Below are 26,070 nucleotides of genomic sequence, written 5' to 3' on the forward strand. Positions count from 1 at the left end.
CCCTCACAATTTTTATATGACAACAAAATCAAAGTACTCTGAGCCTCCTGCTTTGTCTGATCCTGCCACTGCTTTCCTTTCTTGCCCAGCATACACCAGTCCCTCAGTCTCCTTACCAGTATTTCAGCTGATAGTAGACCAGGCACTGCTAAACAGTGTTCTGGGCCACTTCCTCTCAATTATTTAAAAAACAAAAGGAAAAAAAAAAAAACACGTTTATATTTGCATCTGCTAAACTAAGCAGGACACCATGTGATAGGTGTGTTTAGAGAACATCAGGATCTTATTTAGGAACACTATTTTAAAAAGAGATACCTTTTAGAAAGTTTATCATTAAAAAAAAAGTTTATCATTTTAAGAAATGTAAAGTGTGATGGATATAATTTTTAAAAATATGCCAAAGGATAAATGAAATTAAGTCAAGGGGAAAAACTCAAGATTCTGAGACCACCAACCCTGATTTACTTAGTGATTTTTCTTACTGTGTGCTGAGGGCCATCTTCATTATCCCTCATGTAGAAAGGCTTGAGTGCTAATGGATAATTAATGACAAAGACTGGTATGTTGCCACAGTGCTTCACCAAGTACTTTTCATGTTCAGTGTGTAGATCAACACCCCACTGTAATGAGAAAAATGAAATTATCAAAGGAGAAGAAAGAGCAGAAATATACAATGCAGTATCTAAAAATAACCTCTATCAGTTCCAAGGGCTTCCTCTGAGATCAGTGATGTGTGGAGCTGTCTGCTAAGGTTACTCAGATAACTAAGCCAGAGAGGTGTGTTACAAGAACATCTGAAGGCCTGGAAAGATGAAAGCTGAAACGAGTAGATAAACATTATGCTTTCTGTCCCCCATATCTTGCGGAGCAGCATTTAGCAGATGAATCGCATCTGCAGGAAAACAAAGTACCCTTCCCACAGTGTATAAAAGCTGGCTTCAAAATCATAGTTTTTATTAATATTGCCTAGAGCTTCTTCTATGGTTACTGTTCCTAAGTCGCAGGAAATTAAATGATGAAAGATAATATTCCTAATATTGAGTCTCTCTCTGGCTAGATGGCTTCTTTCAGTGATTTTTTTTTAATAAGAAAGTCAATTCATGTATCAGATGCTCTGATGAATATTTAATAACACTGTTATTTATTCAACAAATACTAACATGCCTATTAAATCCCAGTACCATGCTAGGTACTGAACACAGTGGTAAGAAAAATAGAACTCCTGACTTCATGAAGCTTCCAGGGTAGGAGACAAATATTAAATAAAAAATTATACAAATTAACTGATTATAAATGTAACAAACACAACTACTATACCTCATAAGAAGATCTGACTTAATTGGGGATAGGACTGGTGAATAGAATAGTTTGAAGACAAAGTAATCACAGTACATTCCTAACGTTATATTATCCCTACTTGTCTGCCAATATGTTAATTTTAGGTTAAAGGCCCTAGCATAGGAATGAGGAGACTTGTTTCTAATATTATGTGTATGCCCAATGAGAAATCATGTGGCCTCTCTGGACATATTACCATTCTTTTAAAGGATTTTCATCTTCCTATCCTTCCAGAAGGTTTAGGAAGATAGTTTAAAGATTATAAACTTCTTTATAATCTTTATTCACTGCTATTAAAAATGATATGACTCTACTTCAAAATTATTTACTCTAAATATTTTAACAAGGTTGAGCAAACATCAAAAAAGACAATCTAAAGATGGGCAAATATTAAACAATGCTAATAAGAAAAGTAAGATTATTTACTTTTATTTATTTATTCCGTGGGGAGAGGCAGGGGGAGAGGTAGAGAGAGAGGGAGAAGCAGACTGTGCTGAGTGCAGAGCTTGAGGCTGGGCTCAATCTCAGGATCTTGAGATCATGACCTGAGCCAAAACCAAGAATCAGATGCTTAACTGACTAAGCCACCCAGGCACCCCAGAAAAATAAGATTATTTTAAGTTTCTTTCTTTCTTCTTCTTCTTCTTCTTTTTTTTTTTTTTTTTTAAAGGTAAGTTCTATGCCCAACGTGGGACTGGAACTCACAACAATTAAATCAGAAGTTGCATGGTCTACTGAATGAGCCAGCTCGGTGCCCCAGGATTCTCAATGAAATACGATACGGACAAGAGGGGAAAATACAAATATAAATACTACCTCTGGAGTGAAGGTGAAGTTCTGAGATGACTGCTTTAAGATCTCTACTGCTTCAGTATAAGAAATGCTGGAAAGAAAGAAAGTAAAAGCAGAGAAAGGTCAATATAATGGCATGTTGTTAATTACTTCATCTGAAAAACTACAAAGGGTCTATTCTCATATAATTTTTGAGATCACAAAGGAGTACTAAATGATTATTGAGCAATCAGGAATAATTGTAAATAAATCATCACTAAGTAATCAGGAATTAAGGCTGACCTAATTGTATGAGAACTGATCAGTATGATGAAAAGTGGTCATTCAGTAATCTCATTCTTGACCTACTTGCAGTGTATACAGAGAACCTTGTCATTTAAGCAAGTAAAGATTTTCTCTGAATTCATGTTACGCCAATGCCCTAATAAAAGGTGTGAAATAGTGAGGCTGAAAGAGTAAAAATCTTTTCACAAAGTCATCATTTATTCATTAATTCATAACACATTTATTGAACACCTACTATGTGCTAGGCATTATTCTAGACACTGGAGAGACAAAACAAAGCCTTTATGGAACTGATATTTGTGTGTGTGCATCTGTGTATGAGTGCTGGGATTTGGGGTTCGAGAATAGACAAACAGAATACAAAGCCAGAAATCTTCCATGCTGTAAGAAAAATAAAGCAAGGGAAGAAGACATAGGGTGTTTGGTGGTGTAATTTTAGATACGACGGTCAAGAAAGGACTCAATGACTTGGGGATATGTGAAATAAGGAAATAAACCATATAAATATCTGAGGGTAAGTATTCCAGGCAAAAGGAACAGTAAGTACAAAGGCCTGAAGTGAAGGAACAGTTTGGCTCATTCAAGGAACAAAAAGGTCAATGTGCCTGTAGCACACTGTACAAGGGGAAGAATGCCAGGAAATCAAATAAGAAAGATAGTCAGAGGTCAGATCTTATGGATTCTTTCAGGCCACGGTCAGGGCTCTGTAATATATGCTAAGCATTGTAAGACTGTTTAGGAAAAAAATAATTGGTTATTACACCTCAGTAAGAAACACTCATATCTAAAGCAAGCCACGCACACATTTGTTTGAATTTAACTTAATAGGTAATATATGAACATAGTAAAAAAAAAAAAAAAAGGTATAAAAGCATCTATTTCCCTTCATCCTGTCCCATAGCTGCCCACTTAGCCGCCTGCCCATAGCTCCTCTCTTCACATACAATCACTGTTACTGGTTTTTTGTGTATCCTTCCAGAAGGTTTTATACATCTATAAGCAAGTATTAACATATAATCTCCTTTGTTTAATAGATGGCAGCCATAGTATACATGCCATATACGTTCTTTCACATCTTTTCTTACTCAGTAATATACCTTGCAGATCTTTTCATATCCATATATAAGCTTCTCCATTTTTTGAACTATCATATAATATTCTATTTTGTGACTATAACATAGTTTACTCATTCATCTATTGATGGATATTTCAGCTGTTTCTAATCTTTTGCTATTATAAATCATGACTACATACATCTGTCACAAATGATTCACATGAATTTTGCATATGGAAAAAATAGAATTGTTGGATTGAAGTGTATTTATGTTTACAGTTTTTAGATATTTTGATACTGCTAAAGATACTGCTTCCCTTTGATAGTGTTATACTAATCTATGTCCACTGGTAGTATATGAAAATGTCAGTTTCCATATGCCCTTTGCAATATTATTTGAACATTTTTTTAAAGATTTTATTCATTAGAGTGAGACAAAGAGCATGGGCGGGGGGCGGGGGGGAGGCAGGGAGAAAGAAGGGAAAGCACACTTCCTGCTAAACAGGGAGCCTGATGTAGGGGTCATGACCTGAGCCAAGGCAGATGCTTAGCTAACTGAGTCACCCAGGAGCCCTTGTAACAGTACTTTGGATGATTAAAAACAAAAATCTACAATAAATAACGTCCAAAAATCTCCCCTCAATTCCCTACCAAAACCCCAAAACAAAACAAACAAGATCCAAAAGTCTATTAACTTCCTGAAGTCTTTAAACTAAAAAAATAGGGGGTCCCTGGGTGGCTCAGTGGTTTGGAGGCTGCCTTTAGCCCACGGTGCGATCCTGGAGTCCCGGGATCAAGTCCCATGTCGGGCTCCCGGCATGGAGCCTGCCTCTCCCTCCTCCTGTGTCTCTGCTTCTCTCTCTAGGTCTATCACGAATAAATAAATAAATAAATCTTAAAAAAAAAAAAAAAAAGCAAACTCAAAAAATAGGGACGCCTGGGTGGCTCAGTGGTTGAGCATCTACCTTTGGCTCAGGGCATGATCCCGGAGTCTGGGGATCAAGTCCTGCGTCGGGTTCCCTGTGAGGAGCCTGCCTATGGCCCTGCCTCTTTCTCTGTGTCTTTCATGAATAAATAAATAAAACCTTAAAAAAAAAACACTCAAAAAATAAGTTACTCAACAGAAATTTATTCTATGAAGGAAAAATTAAATTCAAACCTATAACAATTAATTGGAAGGAGTTGTGTATATAGTACAAAAAAAGCCTCCAAAGCTATGTTTTGAGTGATATTTTTCCAAGATGAAAATTTTATTCAAATTAGAATCTAGTATTACATCACAATTTCTTTTTTTTTTTTAAATACATCACAATTTCTAAGGCAAGAATGAAAGTGGTGTTGGGGGTAGTAATCATATTTAAACAAGCATTTTACAGAAGGGAAAAGGAAGGTTACAGGGGACAGTAACTTGCCCAAAATCACTCATGTAAAGTAGTAAGCCTGATGTGTTGACTCCACAGCCTCAGCTTTTAACTACTAAGATAGTGCCTAAAACACTTGGAGTTTAATATACTCAATCAAAACAAAGACAGATGGGAGCTCTGAGTTCTCCCTCTGATGCTACCCCTTACTGGCTACTATGTAAATCACTTCAACTTAATGAAAGCATTTTATAAATTTGTGTAATGTTTTATATAAACATTTAAAAATAAGTATTTGTACTTGTAAAATAAGGAGATTGGACTATGCTATCTCAAGTTCTTTTCTGCTTTGACATTCTATTGTTCTATTCCATCAATTACTTGATACGATCTACTCATTATACTGAGAAATATAAGAGCAGTCAAAGTGGGAAGCACAGGGATTTTGTCCATGGATATGTTTGCTACATTATTCTAAAAAATGACTTTCTAAGTATCTCTTGTTATTCTGGATCTCCTGCCTTACTCCCACAGCTTAAGTTGAAGCAGAGCTTTTCAGCTCAAATTACAGTTCTGACACTGGATATCCTTAATGGCCTTTATCAACTCTCCTAATTTCTTTTGATATGTACAGAGAATAATATCTCTTCTTCCCAGAAGCTATTTCTAAAGTACTTTGAGGAAAGAAGGAAGAGACATAGTGATATTGCTTGATGCAGTACCAAACTACCTTCAGATTTAAATTTTTTTATGATTTAAGGAAATTATTCTGAAGCTGTTGGATTAAAACTGCTTAGCTAAAATTATTGGCATTCTTTGACTCAAATTCACAGATACATGAAGAGCAAAAGAAGGTAAGTACTCTACATTTTAAAAACCTTAATGCTATAAAGGAGACAATAAATAATTGAATTCTATTTCTGCTTAGTAAAGACTAAATTCAATTACTACACAAGTCCTTTAAATAATTTACTTTCATATAAAACAATTATAAGTAGTCAAGAATACAATGAAATCTATTTATGCAAAGGAATACAAGTCACGTGGTATCTCATGTACATACATGCACGTGTTTGCGCGCGCGTGTGTATGCATATGTGTACTTCAGGGAGTATCTCCCTTCTTTTTTTTTTAAATTTTTTTATTTATTTATGATAGTCACAGAGAGAGAGAGAGAGAGAGAGAGAGAGAGAGAGAGAGGCAGAGACATAGGCAGAGGAAGAAGCAGGCTCCACGCACCGGGAGCCTGACGTGGGGTTCGATCCCGGGTCTCCAGGATCGCGCCCTGGGCCAAAGGCAGGCGGATCCCAAAAAATAAATAAATAAATAAATTAATTAATTAATTAAAAAAAAAACAAAACAAAGGCAGGCGGATCCCGAGTATCTCCCTTCTAATTCATCACACTTAGATTTACTTTCATGTCTTATGGTTGTTAAAATCTCTGGTTTCAAAGATCGGCAACTAACCCTTCCCCTCATCATCTTTTTTTTTTTTTTTTTTTTTTAAGATTTTATTTATTTATTCATGAGAGACACAGAGAGAGAGGCAGAGACACAGGCAGAGGGAGAAGGAGACTCCATGCAGGGAACCTGACGTGGGACTCGATCCCGGGTGTCCAGGATCACGCCCTGGGCAGAAGGCGGCACTAAACCGCTGAGCCACCCAGGTTGCCCTCACCATCTCGAGAAACCTCTGCACCATGCCATTTATGTATCTCCCTCTGGTACTCAGTTCCCTCTTTATTTGTAGCTCCTGGAACTTCTCTTACTTTCTAGTGACTCAACAATGTATTTAAACAAATTTTTATAATTTTTAACAACCATTTTTAGATGTTTTGCAGCAGGAATGTTATTTTAGTTATCTAGTCTGGCACACTGCTTAAGCAGTTTGGTCATTTGAACTTTTCAACAAAATGACAGACAAGTTACAAATTTATAGATGAGGAAGTGCAAGTTTAGAAAGGTTAAAAATTTACTATTAATCAAGTTTATAGTTGTAATCAATCATTCATGTAAAAAGTTAACTATTCATCTTTTTCTCTAAATTCCATAAAAGAACTAATCCATGCCTATATCATGGATCATCAGTGACTGTGACTAGCACAGTGCCTAACTCATAGTAGATAGTTTGGTGAAAAAAAAAACTAAGACATTCATTAATGGCTGATAAGGAGTATAGCTAGAACTAGAATCCAGGCTCACTACACTCAGTGCCCAAAGTAAACAGTGATAGGAATTAACAGGAAACCTCAGGGAGAGGACCTAACCTAAAGGAGAATACTCCCACCCCCGTGGCTACTCAAATGTCATTTACTCATTCATTCAGTTATTCAATAAATATTTACCGAGCTCCCAGTACTAAGCACTGGGAGTGTTAACAATAAACAAAATAAACAAGTCCCAGATCACACAGAGGTGACAAACACTAAACAAATCATTACAGGTATACATTTAAATGACAACTATGGGGGCACCTGGGTGGCTCAGTGGTTGACCAACTCCCTTTGGCTCAGGTCGTGATCCCAGAGTCCTGGGATCGAGTCCTGCATCAGGCTCCCTGCAGGGAGCTGTTTGCCTCTGCCTATGTCTCTGCCTCTCTCTGTGTGTCTCTCATGAATAAATAAAATCTTAAAAAAAAAAAAAAAAAACCCACCACCCACAACTATGATTTGCATTGTGGAATGGACGATGATGCCAGCAATGACCAGTGTGGCACAGCCCATGAATTCATTTCCCAACCTCAGTATTTCACAGACCTGGACTTCAAAGCACAAGTGATATGTGAGGGTCATAAGGACAACGAAGAGCTATAACTGCTCTAGCATTAATTGCAGTGCCCTTTTGAAGCACAGTGGTCAAAAGCATGAGCTTTGAAATCAGATAAGTGAGTTTGAATTCCCATTTCATCTTTTACTTGCTTAATCTCTTTGATTCTTATTCCACAGAAGAGCAATGGTAACTACTCACAGAGTTGTAAAGATACAATGAACTATGATGTAAAGTTTATCACTGTCTAGCACATAAGCAAATATTTAATAAATGATAGATATTTTTTCCCATCTTCCATCTTATTCACTAGATAGGATATGGATAACTTCTCTTAAGATGTTTTCCTTGGTTTTCTGTCACTAGCACAGATTCCTTAGGACCCCCAAATTAATTCTTTCCTTCCCTGCTTACTACTTTTATCAATGTGCAATGTCCAGAACTTTTCCATAAATTCTAGATCTATCTGTACACTGAAGCTGCCTACTCAACATCTACAACTGGATGTCTGAATCTTAACATAATACGTGAGGTTGATGATCCTGATGCCATCTCATTTGCCCCCAGACCTCTTGCTATTCTAATGGCTTTCCCAAGTTCAATTAATGGCCAACTCCATTTTTATAGCTGTATTAAGACAAAAGCTTAAAGTCACACTTGACTTCTCTCTCTTTCCCATTCTCAGCAAATCCTGTTTGCTCTATATTTAAAATATATCTAGAATAGAACAACTTCTTTCTACCTCTACTGCCACCATCCTGGCCTACAACAGTTAATTTTATGTGTCAGCTTGGTTGGGCTATGGTACTCAGATGTCTGTTCAAACATTCAAGAAGTTTCTGTGAAGGTGTTTCTGGATGAGACTGACATTTAAATCAGGGACTCTGAGTAGAGTATGTTACCTTCCACAATGTGAGTGGGCCACATCTAATCAGTTGGAGGCCTTAATAGGACAAAGACTGGCCTCTCCTAAGAAAGAGGGAACTCTGCCAGCAGAATGCCTTCATTCCAGCTGCCAACTCTTCCCTGAGTCTCTAGCCGGCTGACTACACCATCAAATTTTGAACTCAAGAAGTCTCCACATTGTGAGATGGTTCCTTAAAAATAGATCTTTCTCTATATACATCATGTAGATTCTGTTTCTCTGTATAAATCTAATACATGGTCCAAAAAATCGCTAACTCTCACCCAGATGATTGAAATGATGTCCTGGGTTGATTGTCTGCTTTCACTCTTGTGCCTGCTCTCATTCTAAAGCCTGTTCTCAACAACCAGCCAGAGTGATCCTCTTAAATCGAATTGAGATCTTATCAGTCCTCTACAGAGCCCCTCAGTGGCTTCCCTACGTCACTCAAGCAAAACCCCAAATTCTTCACAGTGACCTGCAAGGCCCTACATGATTTTCCCACCTTCCACCTCCTTTCTTCAACTTCTATTTTCCTTTTCCCTTTTTCACTCCTCACTATTACCTGAACATACCAGGCAGTTCCAAATTCGAGGCCCTTGTACTTGCTATTACCTCTGCCTAAAATATTCTTTTCCCACATAACCATACAGCTAGTTCTCTTAACTGTCTTTAAATCTTTATTCAAAAATCATCTGAGGGAGATCTTCTCTGTCACACTATCTAAAACTTCTACTTAGGGGATCCCTGGATGGCTTGGCAGTTTGGTGCCTGCCCTCGGCCCAGGGCATGGTCCTGGGGACCTGGGATCGAGTCCTGCATCGGGCTCCCTGCGTGGAGCCTGCTTCTCCCTCTGCCTGTGTCTCTGCTTCTCTCTCTCTCTCTCTCTCTCTCTCTGTCTCTCATGAATAAATAAATAAAATCTTAAAAATAAAAAAATAAAATAAAATAAAACTTCTACTTCCTCACTCTTTTGTCTCATCTTCTTTCTCTTTTATGGGTTTCTTCCCCCTTAATACAACTCATTCTCACAGACTATAGGTTTTATTTATTATTCTGTTTCTTATTATCACTCATCCCCCCCACCCCCATGTAAGCTCAATGAAGGCAGGGAATTTTATTTGCTTTGTTTTTGCTTTAAGACAGTTTATTTATTTATTTTATTTTATTTTATTTATTTTTTTTAAGATTCTAGAACAAGCTTGGCACATTGTGTGTATTCAATATACACTTTTTTTCTTTTTTTCAAGTTTTTATTTAAATTTCAGTTAGCATACTCAATACACATGTAAGTGAAAGGAAAAAAACCTCAAAAACCTTTAGTTGTACTTCATTGCTTTTTGATTCTCTATCATAGGGCTCCCATTTCCTCTTTTTCTGATCTCACATCTATTGCCTTGCTATGCTCAATGACTCATCACTTTTAACTTGTAGCCTGAAGGTCTACACTGATTTCTGAAACTCAGCTTGGTCAAGTCTGCCAAATTTGTATTATTACCCTCCTCGAGGACAGGTTGAATTCTTAATTGTCCTAGAACAAAAACTTCCTAAACTTAATGACAGTAAGTGAAGAATGATACCAAATTATGTTCAGAAATAATTTTTCTATTCTTCTTAGTATCAAACTTACCTCCTTTACTGGCTGTAAATACATCAAGCCTTATATAAATTGTACTATTTATGGAAAGACTGCTTATTGTTCTTTTTCCATATCAAGTATGTGTTTGTTTTATAATAAACAATAAGCAATAAAATAGAATGCCTTATCTGATTAGTACGGTTAGTAGAATAACCAGTCCAATATCAAGTACTACTTGTATAGGATTATAGTGGAAATGAAGGGACAACATATGTGTTACACTTAAAATACAGGTCTTTAGATTTTAAAAAGTGGCTAAAAAACAGTTTAGAATATCTTATGAGACTTGAACAACTGAAGGTTAATAAAAAGAAGACTGAAACAGAGAAACTGACAGGCAGACATTACACATATGTATTTTAGATGTTTGTTTTTTAGATGACACAACGAATGGAAAGATATTCCATGCTCATGGATTGGAAAAACAAATACTGTTAAAATGTCCACACTACCCAAAGAAAGCTACAGATTTAATGTAATCCTTATTAAAATACCAATAGCAGAACTAGAGCAAACAATCCTAAAATTTGTATGGAACTACAAAAAACCCCAAATAGCCAAAGCAATCTTGAAAAGACGAACAAAATTGGAGGTATCACAATCCTAGATTTCAAGATAGACTACAAAGCTGTAGTAATCAAAATGTATAGTACTGGCACAAAAATAGACACATGGATCAATGGAACAGAAGAGAGCCCAGAAATAAACATACAATAGTATGGTCAATTAATCTCTGAAAAAGCAGGAAAGACTATCTCCTAGAAAAAAGACAGTCTCTTCAACAAATGGTGTTGAGAAAATTAGACAGCTACATGCAAAAGAATGAAAGTGGATCATATTCTTACACTATACATAAAATAACTCAAAATGGATTAAGAACCTAAACGTAAGGCCTAAAACCATGAAAATCCTAGAAGAGAACACAGAGGTAATTTTTTTCACCTCAGCCACAGTAACACTTTTTTAGATATGTCTCCTGAGGCAAGGGAAACAACAAAAATAAACTATTGGGATAAAACCAAAATAAAAAGCTTCTGCACAGCAAAAGAAGCAATCAACAAAACTGAAAGATAACCTACTGAATGGGAGAAGATATTTGCACATGACATATCTGATAAAGGGTTAGTATCTATAATATATAAAGAACTGATACAACTCAATACCCCAAAAAAATTTAAAAATGGGCATGAACAGACAATTCTCCAAAGAAGACATTCAGATGGCCAACAGACACATGAAAAGATGCTCAAATCACTAATCAGGGAAATGCAAATCAAAACTACAATGAGCTATCATCTTACATCTGTCAGAATGGCTAAAATAAAAAACACAAGAAACAACAAGTGTTGTAAGGATGAGGTGAAAAAGGAACCCTCATGCACTACTGGTGGGAATGCAAACTGGTGCAGCCACTGTGGAAAACAGCATGAAGGTTCCTCAAAAAATTAAACATAGAACTACCATATGAGCCAGTAATTCTACTACTGGGTATTTACCCAAAAAAATACAAAAAAACTCATCTGAGAAGAATACATGTACCTCTATATGTTTATTACAGCATTATTTACCATAGCCAAACTATGGAAGCAGCCCAAGTGTCCACTGATCGATGAATGGAAAGGAAATGTGGTACACATACACAATGGAATATTATTCAGCCATAAGAAAGAATGAAATCTTGCCATTTGCAACAACATGGATGGAATCTAGAGTATAATCTTAAGTGAAATGTCAGAGAAAGACAACCTATGATTTCACTTATATGTAGAATAAGAAAAGAAAAGAAAAGAAAAAAGAACAGAAAAGAAAAAAGAAAAGAAAAAAACAGATGAATAAAAAATAACAAGGCTCTTAACTACAGAGAACAACCAGAAGAGAGGTAAGGGGGAGGTTTAAATAAGTGAAGGAGATTAAGAGTCCACTTACCATGATAAACATTGACTAACATATAGCATTGTTGAATCACTATATTGTACACCTAAAACTAATATAACACCCTATGTTAATTATACTGGATTTAAAAGTTTTTTTAAAAAGATTTGATTTATTTAAGAGAGAGTGTAAGTGTGTGAGCCAGTGTGAGCAGACAAGGGGCAGGCAGACGGGGAGGGAGAGGGACAAGCGGACTCTGCACTGAACTTGGAACTCGAGGCAGGGCTTGATCTCAGAATCCTGACATGACCTGAGCTGAAACCAACAGTCAGATGCTTAACTGACTGAGCCACCCAGACACCTCAAACTAAGTATTTTAATCGAGCCAAATTTTTATAACTAAAGTTAATATTAGTTTGAATTGTATTGCTTCAGTTAATAGTTACTGTATTCATTTATCTTGCTATGATTTATTCATTTATTTATTCACAAAACATTGATTATCCACTGTGTATAGATATAAGAGCTAAAAAATACTTAAAACATGGGCCTTCTTTGTGATAAGTAGATACATAAACAAAATTTAATACAGTGTGATAAATACTATGATAAAGTATGAATAAAATTCAGAGAAAGTATAATATCTACTTACATTAAAAAGTTGTTTTTTAGCATATGTTCTAATCTTTCCTTGGTAAGAAAAGAGAAAAAAATTATTAAATGTAATTATATTTATTATATGTAACTAACATATTTAAAGAGTATATGTATTGGACTTTACCCACCAAACTAATTACCTTTTGGCCAGGAGCTATGAACTTGTGACAGAGTTCAACATCTTCAGGACAGTTTGAGAGAACCATCATTGTTGCAGTCTTAAAGAGCCCCTCCATAACCTAAGAGAAATGAGAGAATTGTCTGACTAGTAAGCTATTTTATATGAAAAACCTATTTAGAGTCTTGTAAGGACTGCTCTCCAGGTTTTAGCAGCTATAAATCCATTAGGCCTCTTAATCTCCAAATATACTGCTGCAAGTTAGTTCAGTTTTCCAGATTGATTAGGGGAGGCAGTGCATCTTCTTCCCAGAGTGGGTAAAAAAAAAAAAAAAAAAAAAAGAAAGAAAGAAAAATGTACGAATCTGTTGTTAATAGTTTCAATAATAGTACTGAAGTGGGATGTTAAATAAACAGCCAAAACTGACTAATGCCTCTCAAAACTGCAATATACTCACTTGTAGGATCAGGACAATAACAGTCCCTAGCTTCCCAGGACTGTTGTGATAATTAAATGAGATAATCCATGTATAAGACTTAGCTTTAGTACCTGGCTCAGACCAGGACACAACAAACATTAGCTGCTGCAAAGAATGAGACACTTTGAAAAGTGCTTAAATGAAAGTTGACTTTAAAATTAAAGGAGCAATGAGATAGATCTACATCTAAATATGTATATTTTTGCTTTGCTAAAGCATACAGTAAAATATTACACAAATCATGATCCAACACAAATCAGTATGCAAGAATGCATTCTACCAGGGGTTATCCATACACAACCCACAAAACAAAACAAAACAAAACAAAAAAAACTTGTTAGAAGAAAGTAAGTGATTGGAATGGAAAATATTTCTAATCAAAACCAAAATTTTTGGTTTGAAGTCAGTGAGATCCTCTTAGGCCCTCCTAAATATTGTACTCAGAAAGATAGACACACTTGGTAAGTACAAGCTGCCCCAGAGGCAGGGGTTTTCCCTTCCTCTCCTGCATTCCTGGTGTACCCTATCAAGTCTGGAGACACAGGGTGGAGCGCAAGCATCTACTGCACTAACTTAGTATAACCAGATACAGCAATGTACTTAATTACCAAGGAACATCCAGGCACATTTGTGTGTGTGTGTGTATACATATATACACACACACACACACACACATATAGTATTTATATCTATTTTTATATATTTTGTATTTTCATATTCACATATATATTTTGTGTAGGAGTAAGGAATAACCTGATGAAACAAGAGCAAAAGGAGGCCAAAAAATCTTTTACCTCGAGGTTATATTACCTTTGATCTGAGAGTTATGAGACAAATCACTAAATAACGGAATGATTTATGAAGGGTCATATCCTCAATCACTAAAAAAAGCTGACACATTTGGGGAGCAAACAAAAACAAGAAGATTGGATACTAAGCCGGCACTGTTTAGGGGCACACCACACCTATCTGTAAGATGAAGACTTTGACCACTGGGCTTGTTAAACTGGTATCTTTCATATGAACAGTAAATTTCCATTTGAAGAAGAAAATCATTGGCTTCTCTAACCTTGACTTTTAGACTATGCTCTATAAATATATTTGAAGAAACCAGAAACTTAACTGAAGGGTTAGCATAACCTTCAGATGTTTTAAAAAAATATATTACTCAATGGCACTAAAATAGTAATATTTAAGTGTTTATACGTTAGGAGAAAAATACTTTGTCATAAGATTCTGATTTAATATTTTCATCAAGATAATAATTTCCACAGAATGTAATTTATAGAAGGGAGAAAATTAAGAGAAGCAGATTACTTTTGGGGAGAGCATACCTTTTTTCTGCCTTTAAGAAAAAGTTTAATTCAATTAATTAAAAATCATTGAACAGTATATGCTGAGTACCACTCGATGGAATACTAAATACAAATTATTTAGTTATAGAATATGTAATTATAATGTTTAATAAATTCTAACATAATTTGTGTCTTTGGAACTTTTCTCTGGTATTTACCTTGGGGCGGGAGAGACAGGGTCAAGGCAGAAACAGGAAGGTAAAGGGTGTGGTTCATTGCCTAAGTGAATGAGTAATATTGAACTGGATGGTGGGCTGGTACCAAAAGCTGCTTAAGGAATTTTACTAACTCCTTGTGAGGCTCAGATCCTGAATCCCCACATTTTAGAAAAGAATTACTTGACAGTGTTACTATTGTCATTTTTGGCCGAATAACTCTTTGTTGAGGGGGGAGGGACCTGTGCATTTTAGCATATTGAAAGCATCCCTAGTCTTTACCCACTAGATGCTAGTAGCAACCACTCTCCCCTCTCCTCCATCCACTTCCTAGTTGGGACAACCAAAAATGCCCCCTGGGGGACACTGATCTAGAATAATCAGGGGGAGATGTTAAAGGGGTATATAAATGCAAACTGTAGTGTGTGGTCAGAACACCCTTTCAGGACCAAGAGCTTTATCCACTGGGAATATTAATTGCTGATGGCTCCTGATTGAGTCCCTCTTCAGGAAGTGGCCAGGCCAAGAGTGCTATCTTACCCAAGAATATGCCTCTTCCCAAGGCTGGCCCATGTCAGGTAACTGCTTGCTGGGGGAAGAACAAAGACCTTCCCCTTTCCCCCTTGTCTTTCTATGGGACAACGATGAAGGACCATTCCAGATCCAAAATTCCTCAAAGAATGAGCTAAGGCCTCTGTACATTCATCATAGTTCAACTTTTCTATCAGTGCTGCTTTCTTCCTTTCCTTACAGATGTTATTCTCTAGAGAATTCCCCAATAATCCCAACCCCCAAATCTCTGCTTTAGAGTTTGTTTACTAGGATATCCAACCAAGACAGGATAATAAAATAGTAAGTCCATTCTAGTTGATGATATATGTGGTATTTATGTTTTAAGTGGAATTGGGTCATTTACCAGGTAAGAGTAGAAAGATGCAAAAGGAAGAGAAGTGAGAGGTGATGAAAATTGTTAAAATAAACATCCTGTGATTCAAACACAAACTAAGATATTAATGGTACTGGATGGAGAATTCCTAATAACAGCCAATAATTTCTGGGTACAAAGTGCCATAAACTGTTCTTTGTGCCATATATATATATATATATATATATATATATATAGCAATAATCTCCCAATAATCTTATAAAATATATATGTATATATGTATATGTAATATACATATATACATATATATATTCTGTATAATCCTCTGAACTATTCTATAAAGTAGTAACTATTATTCTTATTTTCCTTGTCTGAGGTCACATAGCAAATAACTGGTGAAGCTAAAAAATTCCTGGTCCATCCAACTTCAGAGTTTCTGTGCTCTATCTGGATTATGGCCCCAGCTTCCCAAAGGATTCTCACTCTATTTTTATCCCCCTCTGAATCATTTTTTATATTGTTACTAGAGAGATGTTTTTAAACTATAATCAAGCATAGTCTTTCCCAACTGAGAACTCTTTTACTTTCTGAACTACTTAGCATGACATTTACAAAGTCTTTCTTTCAAGATCTGACTGTTGACTATCTTTCTGGCCTTACTTCTTGCCTCCAAAACAGAACTCTGATGGTTCCTGTAGATTCTATAGCTATGTAGATGTTTCTCTTAACTATAAAGATGTTTCATTTATTTGCATAACAAATTATAAGAGCTACTATTTACTGAGCTTGCTATATGCCAGGCCCAATAGTAGATGCTTTACATTATACATACATTATTTCATTTACTCCTCCCAATAATCTTATAAAATAGTTACTATTATTTTAATTTTATAGTTGAGAAAGCTAAAGATCACCAATATTCAGTAACACCCAAACAAAAGTAATGGCAGAGTTGGGATATGAATTTAAATCTATCTGACTCTTATACTTTAAAGGGATTCAGTAGATGTTTATCACATTAAGTAGTTCTCCATCTTCTTCACTCTACTAACACCTGTAACGCACAGATGTCCAAGGTAAAAATGTATACAGAAGCATTTTAATGTCATAGATATCTGTTATGACAGTATTATGTACCTACCTGCATGAGATCTTGAAGACTCTCAACAAAAGAAATCTCTGCTTCTACCATATAAAACTCTGCCAGGTGTCTCCGGCTCTGAGAATTCTCTGCTCGAAATGTTGGACCAAAGGTAAACACTTGAGTAAAAGCTCTGCAATTCAAGATTAAAATATAAAAATAGGATTCACATGATTAACTTTAAGTATTTAAAACTCAGTATACTCCTAAGGAAAAAAAAAGTTTTGTGCCTTTGTCCTGTCCACAAATCTGCACATATTAGCTGCTATATTTCTCTAATGGGTGATAATAATAGTTTCATTAAAAATGTTACATTTATAGAAACCATTTTATCCCAAAGGAATTTGCAAATGCTTTACAAACCCTATGGCTTACTAAATATAGAATTATAACCACTTCTGGGTGCACTCTACTGCAGCTGCCTTAAACAGCAGGCAACTACATTTCACAGCAATCAAGAACAAAGTAAGGGAAAAATACCACAGCCCGACAAGCTTCACAGAGAATCTATACAGTAACAGTTAAAACTAGAATTTCACATGGATAGAGTATGCTAATTATTTTTTTTAAATATGTGGGAAAGGAGTGTCAGATGTGTATGATGATTTGCCTTGTTTGAAGCCTACTTGAGTCCTTCACAACCACCCAAGTGTTTTAATGAATGCTGAATGACCCCTGAAACTTGGAGGTGAGGATGGATTTTGAAGAACTGTCTACTTTATTCTGTGGTGTTCAAGAGAATAGCTCATAGTTCTACAATCCAAATAGTGGAGGAAAATCTTACTTTTCAATTTCTGCAGAAAAGCAGATACCACATCTTTGTTCTTGAACACTTACCATCTCCCTCCTTTGGAATCAGGGCACCAACTGGGATTAGATCAAACATAAATGAAATAATGAGTATTTCCTGAGGACTATCTAATCTTTGAATTTTAAGGTTTTGTTAGAACAAAACAAGAGGTTTGGGGCTCCTGAGCTATTATCCTGAGCACTCTTCATTTGACTGGCATCAGTCAAATTACATTAAGATCAGAAAACAGTGCAGAAAACAGATTGTGGATATATATACCAGTTGGGCTTTATATTGTTGTTAAGTAAAGATACTTTGGGAAATGAAACAGTAAAACAATGATAGTGGAAATCAAGAGATTTGTTTTTTCTTTCAAAAGGCTATTTTAGTTAAGGCCTAGTTGGTAAGAAGCTTAGGAATTTATGCTTTGGTTCTACAGCCACCTTCCTGAGACCATAATCAGTTAACCTCTGAGAACTTTAGTTTTTAATGGAAAAATAAACAATATGAACTCAAAAATATTACTATGGTAACTTCTCTGCTGAGATTCAGATCCAGACATGTCTGCTAGAATGTTCCTGAAAACACTGACCCTACGTTATGCAGAATGAAAACCCTAGTCTGCTCCCAAAACAAATAAAAAACAAAACAAGAAACAATCCTTCTTTTCCTTTTTCATTTTTTCCCAGTTCTATTATATTCAGTTATGCTATGCCATCACCCAAACCAGGTCTTCCACTGCTCACACTTTCCATATCATGTTGATCACAAAATCATATTGTTTACACATAGGAAAACTCTCTCAAATCTAGAGATTTTTTTTTTTAATCTATACAAGTACGGTCTTACTGTAAACTCTTGTGTTTTGCTTAGAGAACTACAGCAACTTTTTACCTGGTGCCTGTCACTTGTCTTTCTTCCTCTAGCCCTAAACTATTAATAGTTTTTAAACTCAAGTCTGATTTTATCAGCCATAATTCAAAAGTCTTCAATGACTTCCTACTGCTCAAATGATAAACTTCAAACTCCTAACTTTGACTCACTTTCCTTCATATTTCTCTAGTTACACCGAAGATACTCCCCTCACACAGCTTGCCAGGATAAGCCTTTAGGCCTTTGCTAGGCTGCTCCTTGCCTCTAATGACCATTCCTAGCTTCTCTCTCTCCAAATGGCAAATTCTCATCTATCCTTCAAGACTTGGCTCAAATGCCATCTTCTTTTTGTAACCTTACCATACACCCCCAAATTTACTGTTCTCTCCTTTATGACTATGACATTTTGTTCGTATATTCATTATATATTCTGTATCACTTTGAAATGCAATTATATACGTCTGTATCTTTCTCCGCCCCCCCCCCCATAAACTATGAAATTTTCCAGAGCAGGAATCATGTTTTATTCATACTTAGATCTCCAGTGCCTAAGATAAAACAGGTGCTCATGCTGAATGAATGAGTACTAATGATGATGACAGGCTTCCTCAGTTGTAAACTGGAAAAGTACAGCATCCTCACAAACAGTAACATTACAAATAATGTACAGAAAAAATACTCAGATATGTTTTACGGTAGCTGTTACTTAGAACCTAAAATAGGTCATATAACCTACGCCTGTCCCAAACAATAAATTAAAAAATTATAAGGCCTGAGCTTCCAATCTGTGACTATGCTATCTTTAGGTAGGTTGGCAATAGTATATCTACATAAATGAATTGACATTTCTGGGACTGCATTACAAAAACTTGTATATACAGATGTTCACTAACAACAAGGATATTTTTATTGAGATTTTCCTGGGCAAAATCAGAAACTAGGGGGGCATAGGTGAAATTTACTTAGGGGGCTCTGAGGGAGGCTTTCAAGAAATGGACAGTGATCTTCCTGAAATACAAGGAAAGCCAATGAGCCTGCTGTTCAAAAGAGATATTTATATTAAGAAACCAGTTACAGAGAAAACAGTGGTTTTTAAAAAGAACTATAAATTCAAGTCACAAAGCCATCTGCTTCTCACATGGCCATTCTTTGTAGGGTGCTCAAAGATGAGTAGCAATAGGGATGTTTACTTTCACAATGAGTAATAATTGTTTCTAGCAATGCAAGGTAAGCTCTCTAGTAGAAAATAATGAGGGTCAGAGATTTTCATTTTAAGAATTGGGCTCTGACTGAGGTATCCAAGAGTTAAGTATTATTGTAATAGGATAAGTAAAAACTGAAGGCCATGGTGCTTCCTCTGAATTAATAAAAAGATAAAATGAACTGAAAAGTATGTTAAAAACATTCCTAATTCAGCATCTGGTCTTTAAACAGATGAATATTTAAAGGATCTGATAATGAACATCGTATGCCAGTGCCCAGTATTCTATGATAAAGCAGAGATAGCATTTGTAGTAGCAGAGATGGTCACTCCATCAGAAGTGCTCCTCATGCGCCAGGCATTAGTTGTGAGAACCTCAAAGTTAACTCCTTTAAAGTTAACTCAATTAAGTATGTATTGTTACTTCTATTTCTCAGGCTAAGACATGGAAATGCAAAGAGGTTAAGAAGTTTTCTTCCCCCAAGGTACAGAGTCACAGCCCAGTAAGTGTAGAGGCCATATTCAAATCCAGATCTTACTCTAGTGGTCACAGTCTTTATTATGATATGAAAATACTGATGTTCATAACTGAACACTGACAAAACTGGGGAATTAGAAAGAATACTTTGTAATGTACCTTCCACCGTTCTCAAAGATAGGGCATAATTACCTTCTTTATGAATAGCTTATTTGTTTTATGTGTTAAAATTATAGCTTACTAAGGGTATACTGCCTTCATGTAAATAATGAGAATGATAAATTTTCACCAATATTTTATAACCTTGAGCGAGTCACTTAGCCTTTCTGGTTTTCAAATTCTTACATGAGTGGAAGACGAGGGCAGCCTGGCATTAATCTCTAGTGTCTTTTACAACAATTTTGTTTGTAGGCCCATGTGAAATCGTTCTTATTTTAATTTATGCTGACTTCTTTTCTGTCTTCCACAGACATGAAAGCCATTTGCAGCAAGGCTTGGACTAACCAATACTTAAAATAAGATCTGAGAACAAGGCCACTTCTAAAATAAGATAGAAAACCAGGTGAAAGGCCAGTACTGCTGTGAGAAGCAACCAGCAGAAAAAGAAAACACTCAGCACTTAAAAGCATTCTTGTGCCAGATTATGGAGAGAGGCAAACTATATAAGGAAAGTCCATGAGCTTGGAGTTGATGTTTAAGATAACAAAAGTACATTCAACACACATCAACCAAGTTAATTACAAAAATGGCTTTTTAAAATAAATAAAGTTACTCCCACCCAAAAGTTCTACAAAGGTCATTTTATCCCTTCAGTGGAGTTTTATGAAGCTCTAAACTGGCAAATGGATTACTATAAAATGGTCACTGATTGTTTGGCCATTTATTCTTTCTGGCCCTTAAATTCAAGAGCTAATCTTTCTATTTTGAAAGAGTAAAGGAATTACTTACTGTTCTTTAGCTGGAGAAGAACTTACTCAGCATAAGGTGGATCAGCAACTTTCCCTAAGGCCCTCACTCCCAACTTCCTATCACTCCTCTGCTGTCAGTTCAGTAAACATTCGCTGAACTCAATTGAACTCACAGCTCTAAACTACCTTTTGAAACAGTCTTTGTCCAGTGGCATTCTCATCTTTTGGAAAATAATCATTTTTTTCCCACTGCTTTGAATCCACTGGATTATCAATACTGTCACATACTTGTCATTATTTCTATAAAGCAGACTCCAGGCATCTCCTTTTTGGCTCTTCCCTATTCCTCTAACCATCCTACAAATGCTTGGTGGAAGGGGATAGCTCTCACCATTTCAACAATTCATGTCAAGATGCCTTAAGGAGGATACATCTACAATCTAAAACTTATTCTCTACCATCATTGCTCAGCATTTCTGAAAAATTAATTTTTTTTAACATGGTCTAAATATTTAACCTGGAACATGGAGTTTGAGGCCCAAACAAAATTTTATCTTAACTGTATAATGAGATTTGAAGATTAATAGAGTCTGACAACAATCCTGCTAAAGGAGTGGAGGCTTGGCTACTCTTCTCTGAGAAGATAAAATGTGAACCGGGGGAAAGACATTTCAGAACAGGGAATAAGAAGCACACAGGCTCTAGGGTAGGAATGAACCTGACATGTTTGAAGAACAAAAGTAGGTCAGCATTAAGGTGAATGGTCAGAGGTCAATGAGGTGGGAAGGGATTATTAGGGTACTCCTTGTAAGCCATGGTAATAACCCTATTATTACCATGAATCTTTGATTTCCTTTGATTCTCCTTGGAAGATTCTCTCCTCTTGAAACATTTAACACTGTTGTTAAAATCCTAGTTTTCCTCCTATTTATTTGATATCCATCTCTGGCTTCTTCTACATTCTACTGTGTTAGGTAAACACTAGAATTCCTCCAAACTTACTGCCTAGGCCCTCTTCTTTTCTCACTGTATACATTCTCTCTAAATGATCTCACCTCAGCCAACAATTTCAATTAACTACCTACTGGTACACAATTCACACATTTATATCTCCTGCCTAGATGTCTTCTCTAAGCTCCAAAAACACGTATCATCTATTCCATTGATCCTTTCACTTGTCACAAATGGAACTCATGCCTTCCCCTATCCCCACTCTGGATTCAGTCTTCTTCCAAATTTCTGAGGTCAATCCTCCCATGAGGCTTTTTTTTTTCCCCCTAAATATTTCATTTATTTATTTGAGAGAGAGCAAGAGAAAGAGAAAGGGCGGGGGGGGGGGGGGGGGGGAGCAGGAGGAGGGAGAAGCATCGGGAGAGGGAGAAGCAGACTCCCCACTGAGCAGGAAGCCTGCCACTGGGCTCCATCCCAGGACTCTGGCATCAAGACCTGAGCCTTTTAGGCTCTTTTCAATAACACTACATACTATTGTTCATAGCACCTTTTAAAATTAAAAAATAAATAAATAAAATAAAAAAATTAAAATGAAGAAATGTATAGATGTGATCATTTGTTTAACATCTGTCCATCTCCTTCACTAAACTGTAGATTTCATGACTTTATCTATATTTTAGTATCCTTAGCCTTATCCCAGTGCCCAACACACACTAGACAAGTACTATTTGTCAAATAAGCAAATAACTTATTTTTTATAAAATATGCTGATCCACAAACTGATTTCTGAAACAGCATTGGAATGGAGGGCGAGGATAGAGGAGTAAGAGGAAGACAGTAACAGAATACAAATTACTAAGCAAAAAAATCTGCTATTCTCTGAAATAATTTTTCACAGAAGACACAATGAGATAGAGAATCAGTTTTTTGAAAAGCGACTGCCCACATAGGAGTTTTTACTCTGTAGGCAGCAAGCAAATTTTTGAAAAGGACTAGACCTGTGAACTTCTCTAATTAGCAAAGATTTTATTTCTTGATGAATCGAAATATTATCACATGAAAAAAATTACCCTAAGTCTTACTCTATATAAACAAAGCAGCACCTAAGTTTCTGGCTTTTGTGAGAGAGGATACTAACAAATTAAAGCAGTTACTCCACTTCATCATTCCTGCAATGATGGGCTCTTCAGAGGACTGACTGGATAGGATGTCTTAGAAAAATAAGGTTTTTGTAAAGGGTCACAATTTGTGGACTGTTCTAACTGAATATCTATCCTCATGTTTTAATAAGACGTTAAATCACTTTTCCAAAAGAGATTACCATTGTGTCAACTGCATCTATTCATGTCTAGATCATTTCTCTTATACTTCTCATATTTAACAGTCCTTATAATGAGGATCACTAAAGAGAACAATATGTCAGTACGTGCACCACATGGTATTTATATATTATTTAAATCTACAAAGATTTCAAAGGTTATCTTTTTGAGGCCTAATGCTAGAGGTGGATGAGTCATCATGGCATTGAACTATCAACCATTTCCTGTACAGATGACCATTTTTTTAAGTTATGGTAATGATTAAGAACATGTACTCTAAAGATTTAAATTGAAATCCTGGCTCTTTCACTTATAAACTAGTCAAGTTAACTTCTCTGAGACTAAATTTCTCCATCTGAAAATGAGGTTAAATACACATATGTCATGGAGTTGTTATAAAGATAAAATGATAGGGGTACCTGGGTGGCTCAGTGTTTGAGCGTCTGCCTTTGGCTTGGGTCATGATCCCAGGGTCCTGCGATTGAGTCCTCTATCGGGCTCCCTGCAGGGAGCCTGCTTTTTCTTCTGCCTATGTCTCTTCTCTCTCTCTGTCTCTCATGAATTAAAACAAAAAGATAAAATGATAAAATGAAACAAAATATATGAAAAGCTTACTAATATTAACTAAACGGTAAGTGCCCAACAAATGGATAATAGTGTTTCTTTTTCTTTTTTCCCCTCAAAGGTCTATAGTTCTCATTTGGCTGGTCTCCAGACCTTTATACTTTTTTTTTTTTAAGATTTTATTTACTTATTCATGAAAGACACAGAGGGAGAGGCACAGACACAGGCAGAGGGAGAAGCAGGCTCCCCATAGGGAGTCCAATGCAGGACTAGATCCCAGGGCCCCTGGATCATGCCCCCAAGCTGAAGGCAGAAGCCCAACTGCTAAGCCACCCAGACGTCCCTATACTTTCAATTACTGAAGATTTCAAAGAGATTTCATTTACGTAGGTTATGTCTACCAGTGTGTACCATTAAACCTGAGAAATTTAAAAAACTGTATTAGCTGATTTAAAAACAATGATAAACCCATTATAAGTCATAAAGAAGAATTTTTAAGAATTCGTAAGAGTGGTACTGTTTCACATTTTTGTAAATCTCTTTCATATCTGGCCTAATAGAAGGCAGCTGGATTCTCATACCTGCTTATGCATTCAATCGGCTATGCTATCACATGTCATGAAGACTCTGGAAAACTTCTATGTGCACTCATGAGAAAATGAGAATGCAAAAGGCAAATACTATCTTAATATTGTTATGAAAACAGTTTTAATCCCAAAGAACTCCCCTGAAAGGATTCAGGAGGCCTCAGGGATTCCCAGACCAAGCTTTGAGAACCACTATCTCAGGCAATGGTTCTTAACGAGAAGTATTAATTCTGGGCGTTACCTCTGGAAACCCCCATTCAGAAAATCTAGGGAAGGTACGGACCATAAGTATATTTAAAAGTTCCATAAGTAATTATTATGTGAACCCCTTATTAGGAATCACTACTCTAAAAAGATGTTTAGATTCCCTAATCAATATCCCTTTCAGAAAGTCCCTTGATAACCAAAAGTTTTAAATGAACAGTAATGTGTGTTGGTGAGGACATGGAGAAACTCCTCACACCCTGCTAGTGGGAATGTAAAATTGTGCAGCTGCTGTGGAAAAGTTTGGTGATCCTTCAAAAAGTTAAATATAGAACTATCATATGACCAGCAATTCTACCTCTGAGTATATACTCCAAAGAAATGAAAATGGTGTTCAAGCAAAACCTTGTACACGAATGTTCAGAGCAGCATTATTCATAGTAGCCAAAAAGTAGAAAAAAACCTCAAATATATGTTAACAGACTAATGGAAAAACAAATGAGATATATCCATATAATGGAATACTATTCAGCCAGAAAGAAGAATGAAGTACTAATTATACCTCCACAATACAGATAAATCTTGAAAATATTATGCTGAAATTAAAGGAGGCAGACACAAAAAGCCATATATTGTATGATTTCATATCTCTGAAATATACAGAACAGGCAAAAATATAGAGACAGAAAGCAAAAGAGTGAAGGGCTAGGGAGGAGGAATAGTGACTGCTGTGGGGGTATGGGATTTCATTTTGTGGTGATAAAAATGTTCTGGAACCAGATAGTGGTGTTGGTTGCACCATGTCACTAATAGTAAACTTCTGGTTATGTGCATTTTATCACAATAAAAAAAGATCTCTAAAGTTTATTGGAAATGAATTGAGGCACTTCATATGTTTAATTTTATCCTTGCTACCCCCACAAAACACTGTATAATAAGGTCATCTTATTCTTGGTGGCTGTTTCTGACTCACCTTTCATCCACTTGCAATCTCTGAAACTGCCCCTTCCTACTACTTATGGCTGCTCTTTTCTATCTTATGCTTTCCTATACCTACCGTCCCTTCTTAGTGAAAGGGAATGTTCATTTATAAGCATTCATGGTGAATCAGGACATCATTTCATTTTAGATTACAAAAAAATGATAACACATCCAATATACTTTATAGCTCTCTTTATGACCCCTTTTGCTCAGGCTCAGGCATTTACCAAAAATGACTTCTTTTGTGGCAGGCTTCTTTCCCCGCACTTCCCTTAGCTACTCTCAGGTCCAGAGCTGTTGTGGAATACTGGATTCTAAAAGGCTGGACTTGAGGAAAAGGAAGCCTCGTTGTAAATGCTTAAATGACTTACAGCAGGGGTTCTACAACTTTAGCATGCATTAGACTCACCTGG

General features: G+C 36.1%; 1 protein-coding gene across 8 annotated transcripts in view; it reads right to left on the reverse strand.

Moving 5' to 3' along the window:
* Nucleotides 1-26,070, reverse strand: part of NARS2 (asparaginyl-tRNA synthetase 2, mitochondrial) — a 130,531-nt gene that overhangs the window by 30,036 nt on the left and 74,425 nt on the right. For 6 of the 8 annotated variants that reach the window (XM_072726009.1, XM_072726008.1, XM_072726013.1 and 3 more), the window contains 5 exons: nt 16,802-16,934; nt 12,809-12,907; nt 12,664-12,701; nt 2,155-2,221; nt 483-620 (listed from right to left, as the gene is read on the reverse strand). In XM_072726009.1, the coding sequence (XP_072582110.1) occupies nt 483-620; nt 2,155-2,221; nt 12,664-12,701; nt 12,809-12,907; nt 16,802-16,934 (475 nt within the window). The remainder of the gene's footprint in view (nt 1-482; nt 621-2,154; nt 2,222-12,663; nt 12,702-12,808; nt 12,908-16,801; nt 16,935-26,070) is intronic. The other 2 variants (XM_072726011.1, XM_072726012.1) reach the window with 1 other exon arrangement.

This window comes from Vulpes vulpes, chromosome 11 (genome assembly GCF_048418805.1).
Source record: "Vulpes vulpes isolate BD-2025 chromosome 11, VulVul3, whole genome shotgun sequence".
In the NCBI taxonomy this organism is placed as follows: Eukaryota; Metazoa; Chordata; class Mammalia; order Carnivora; family Canidae; genus Vulpes; species Vulpes vulpes.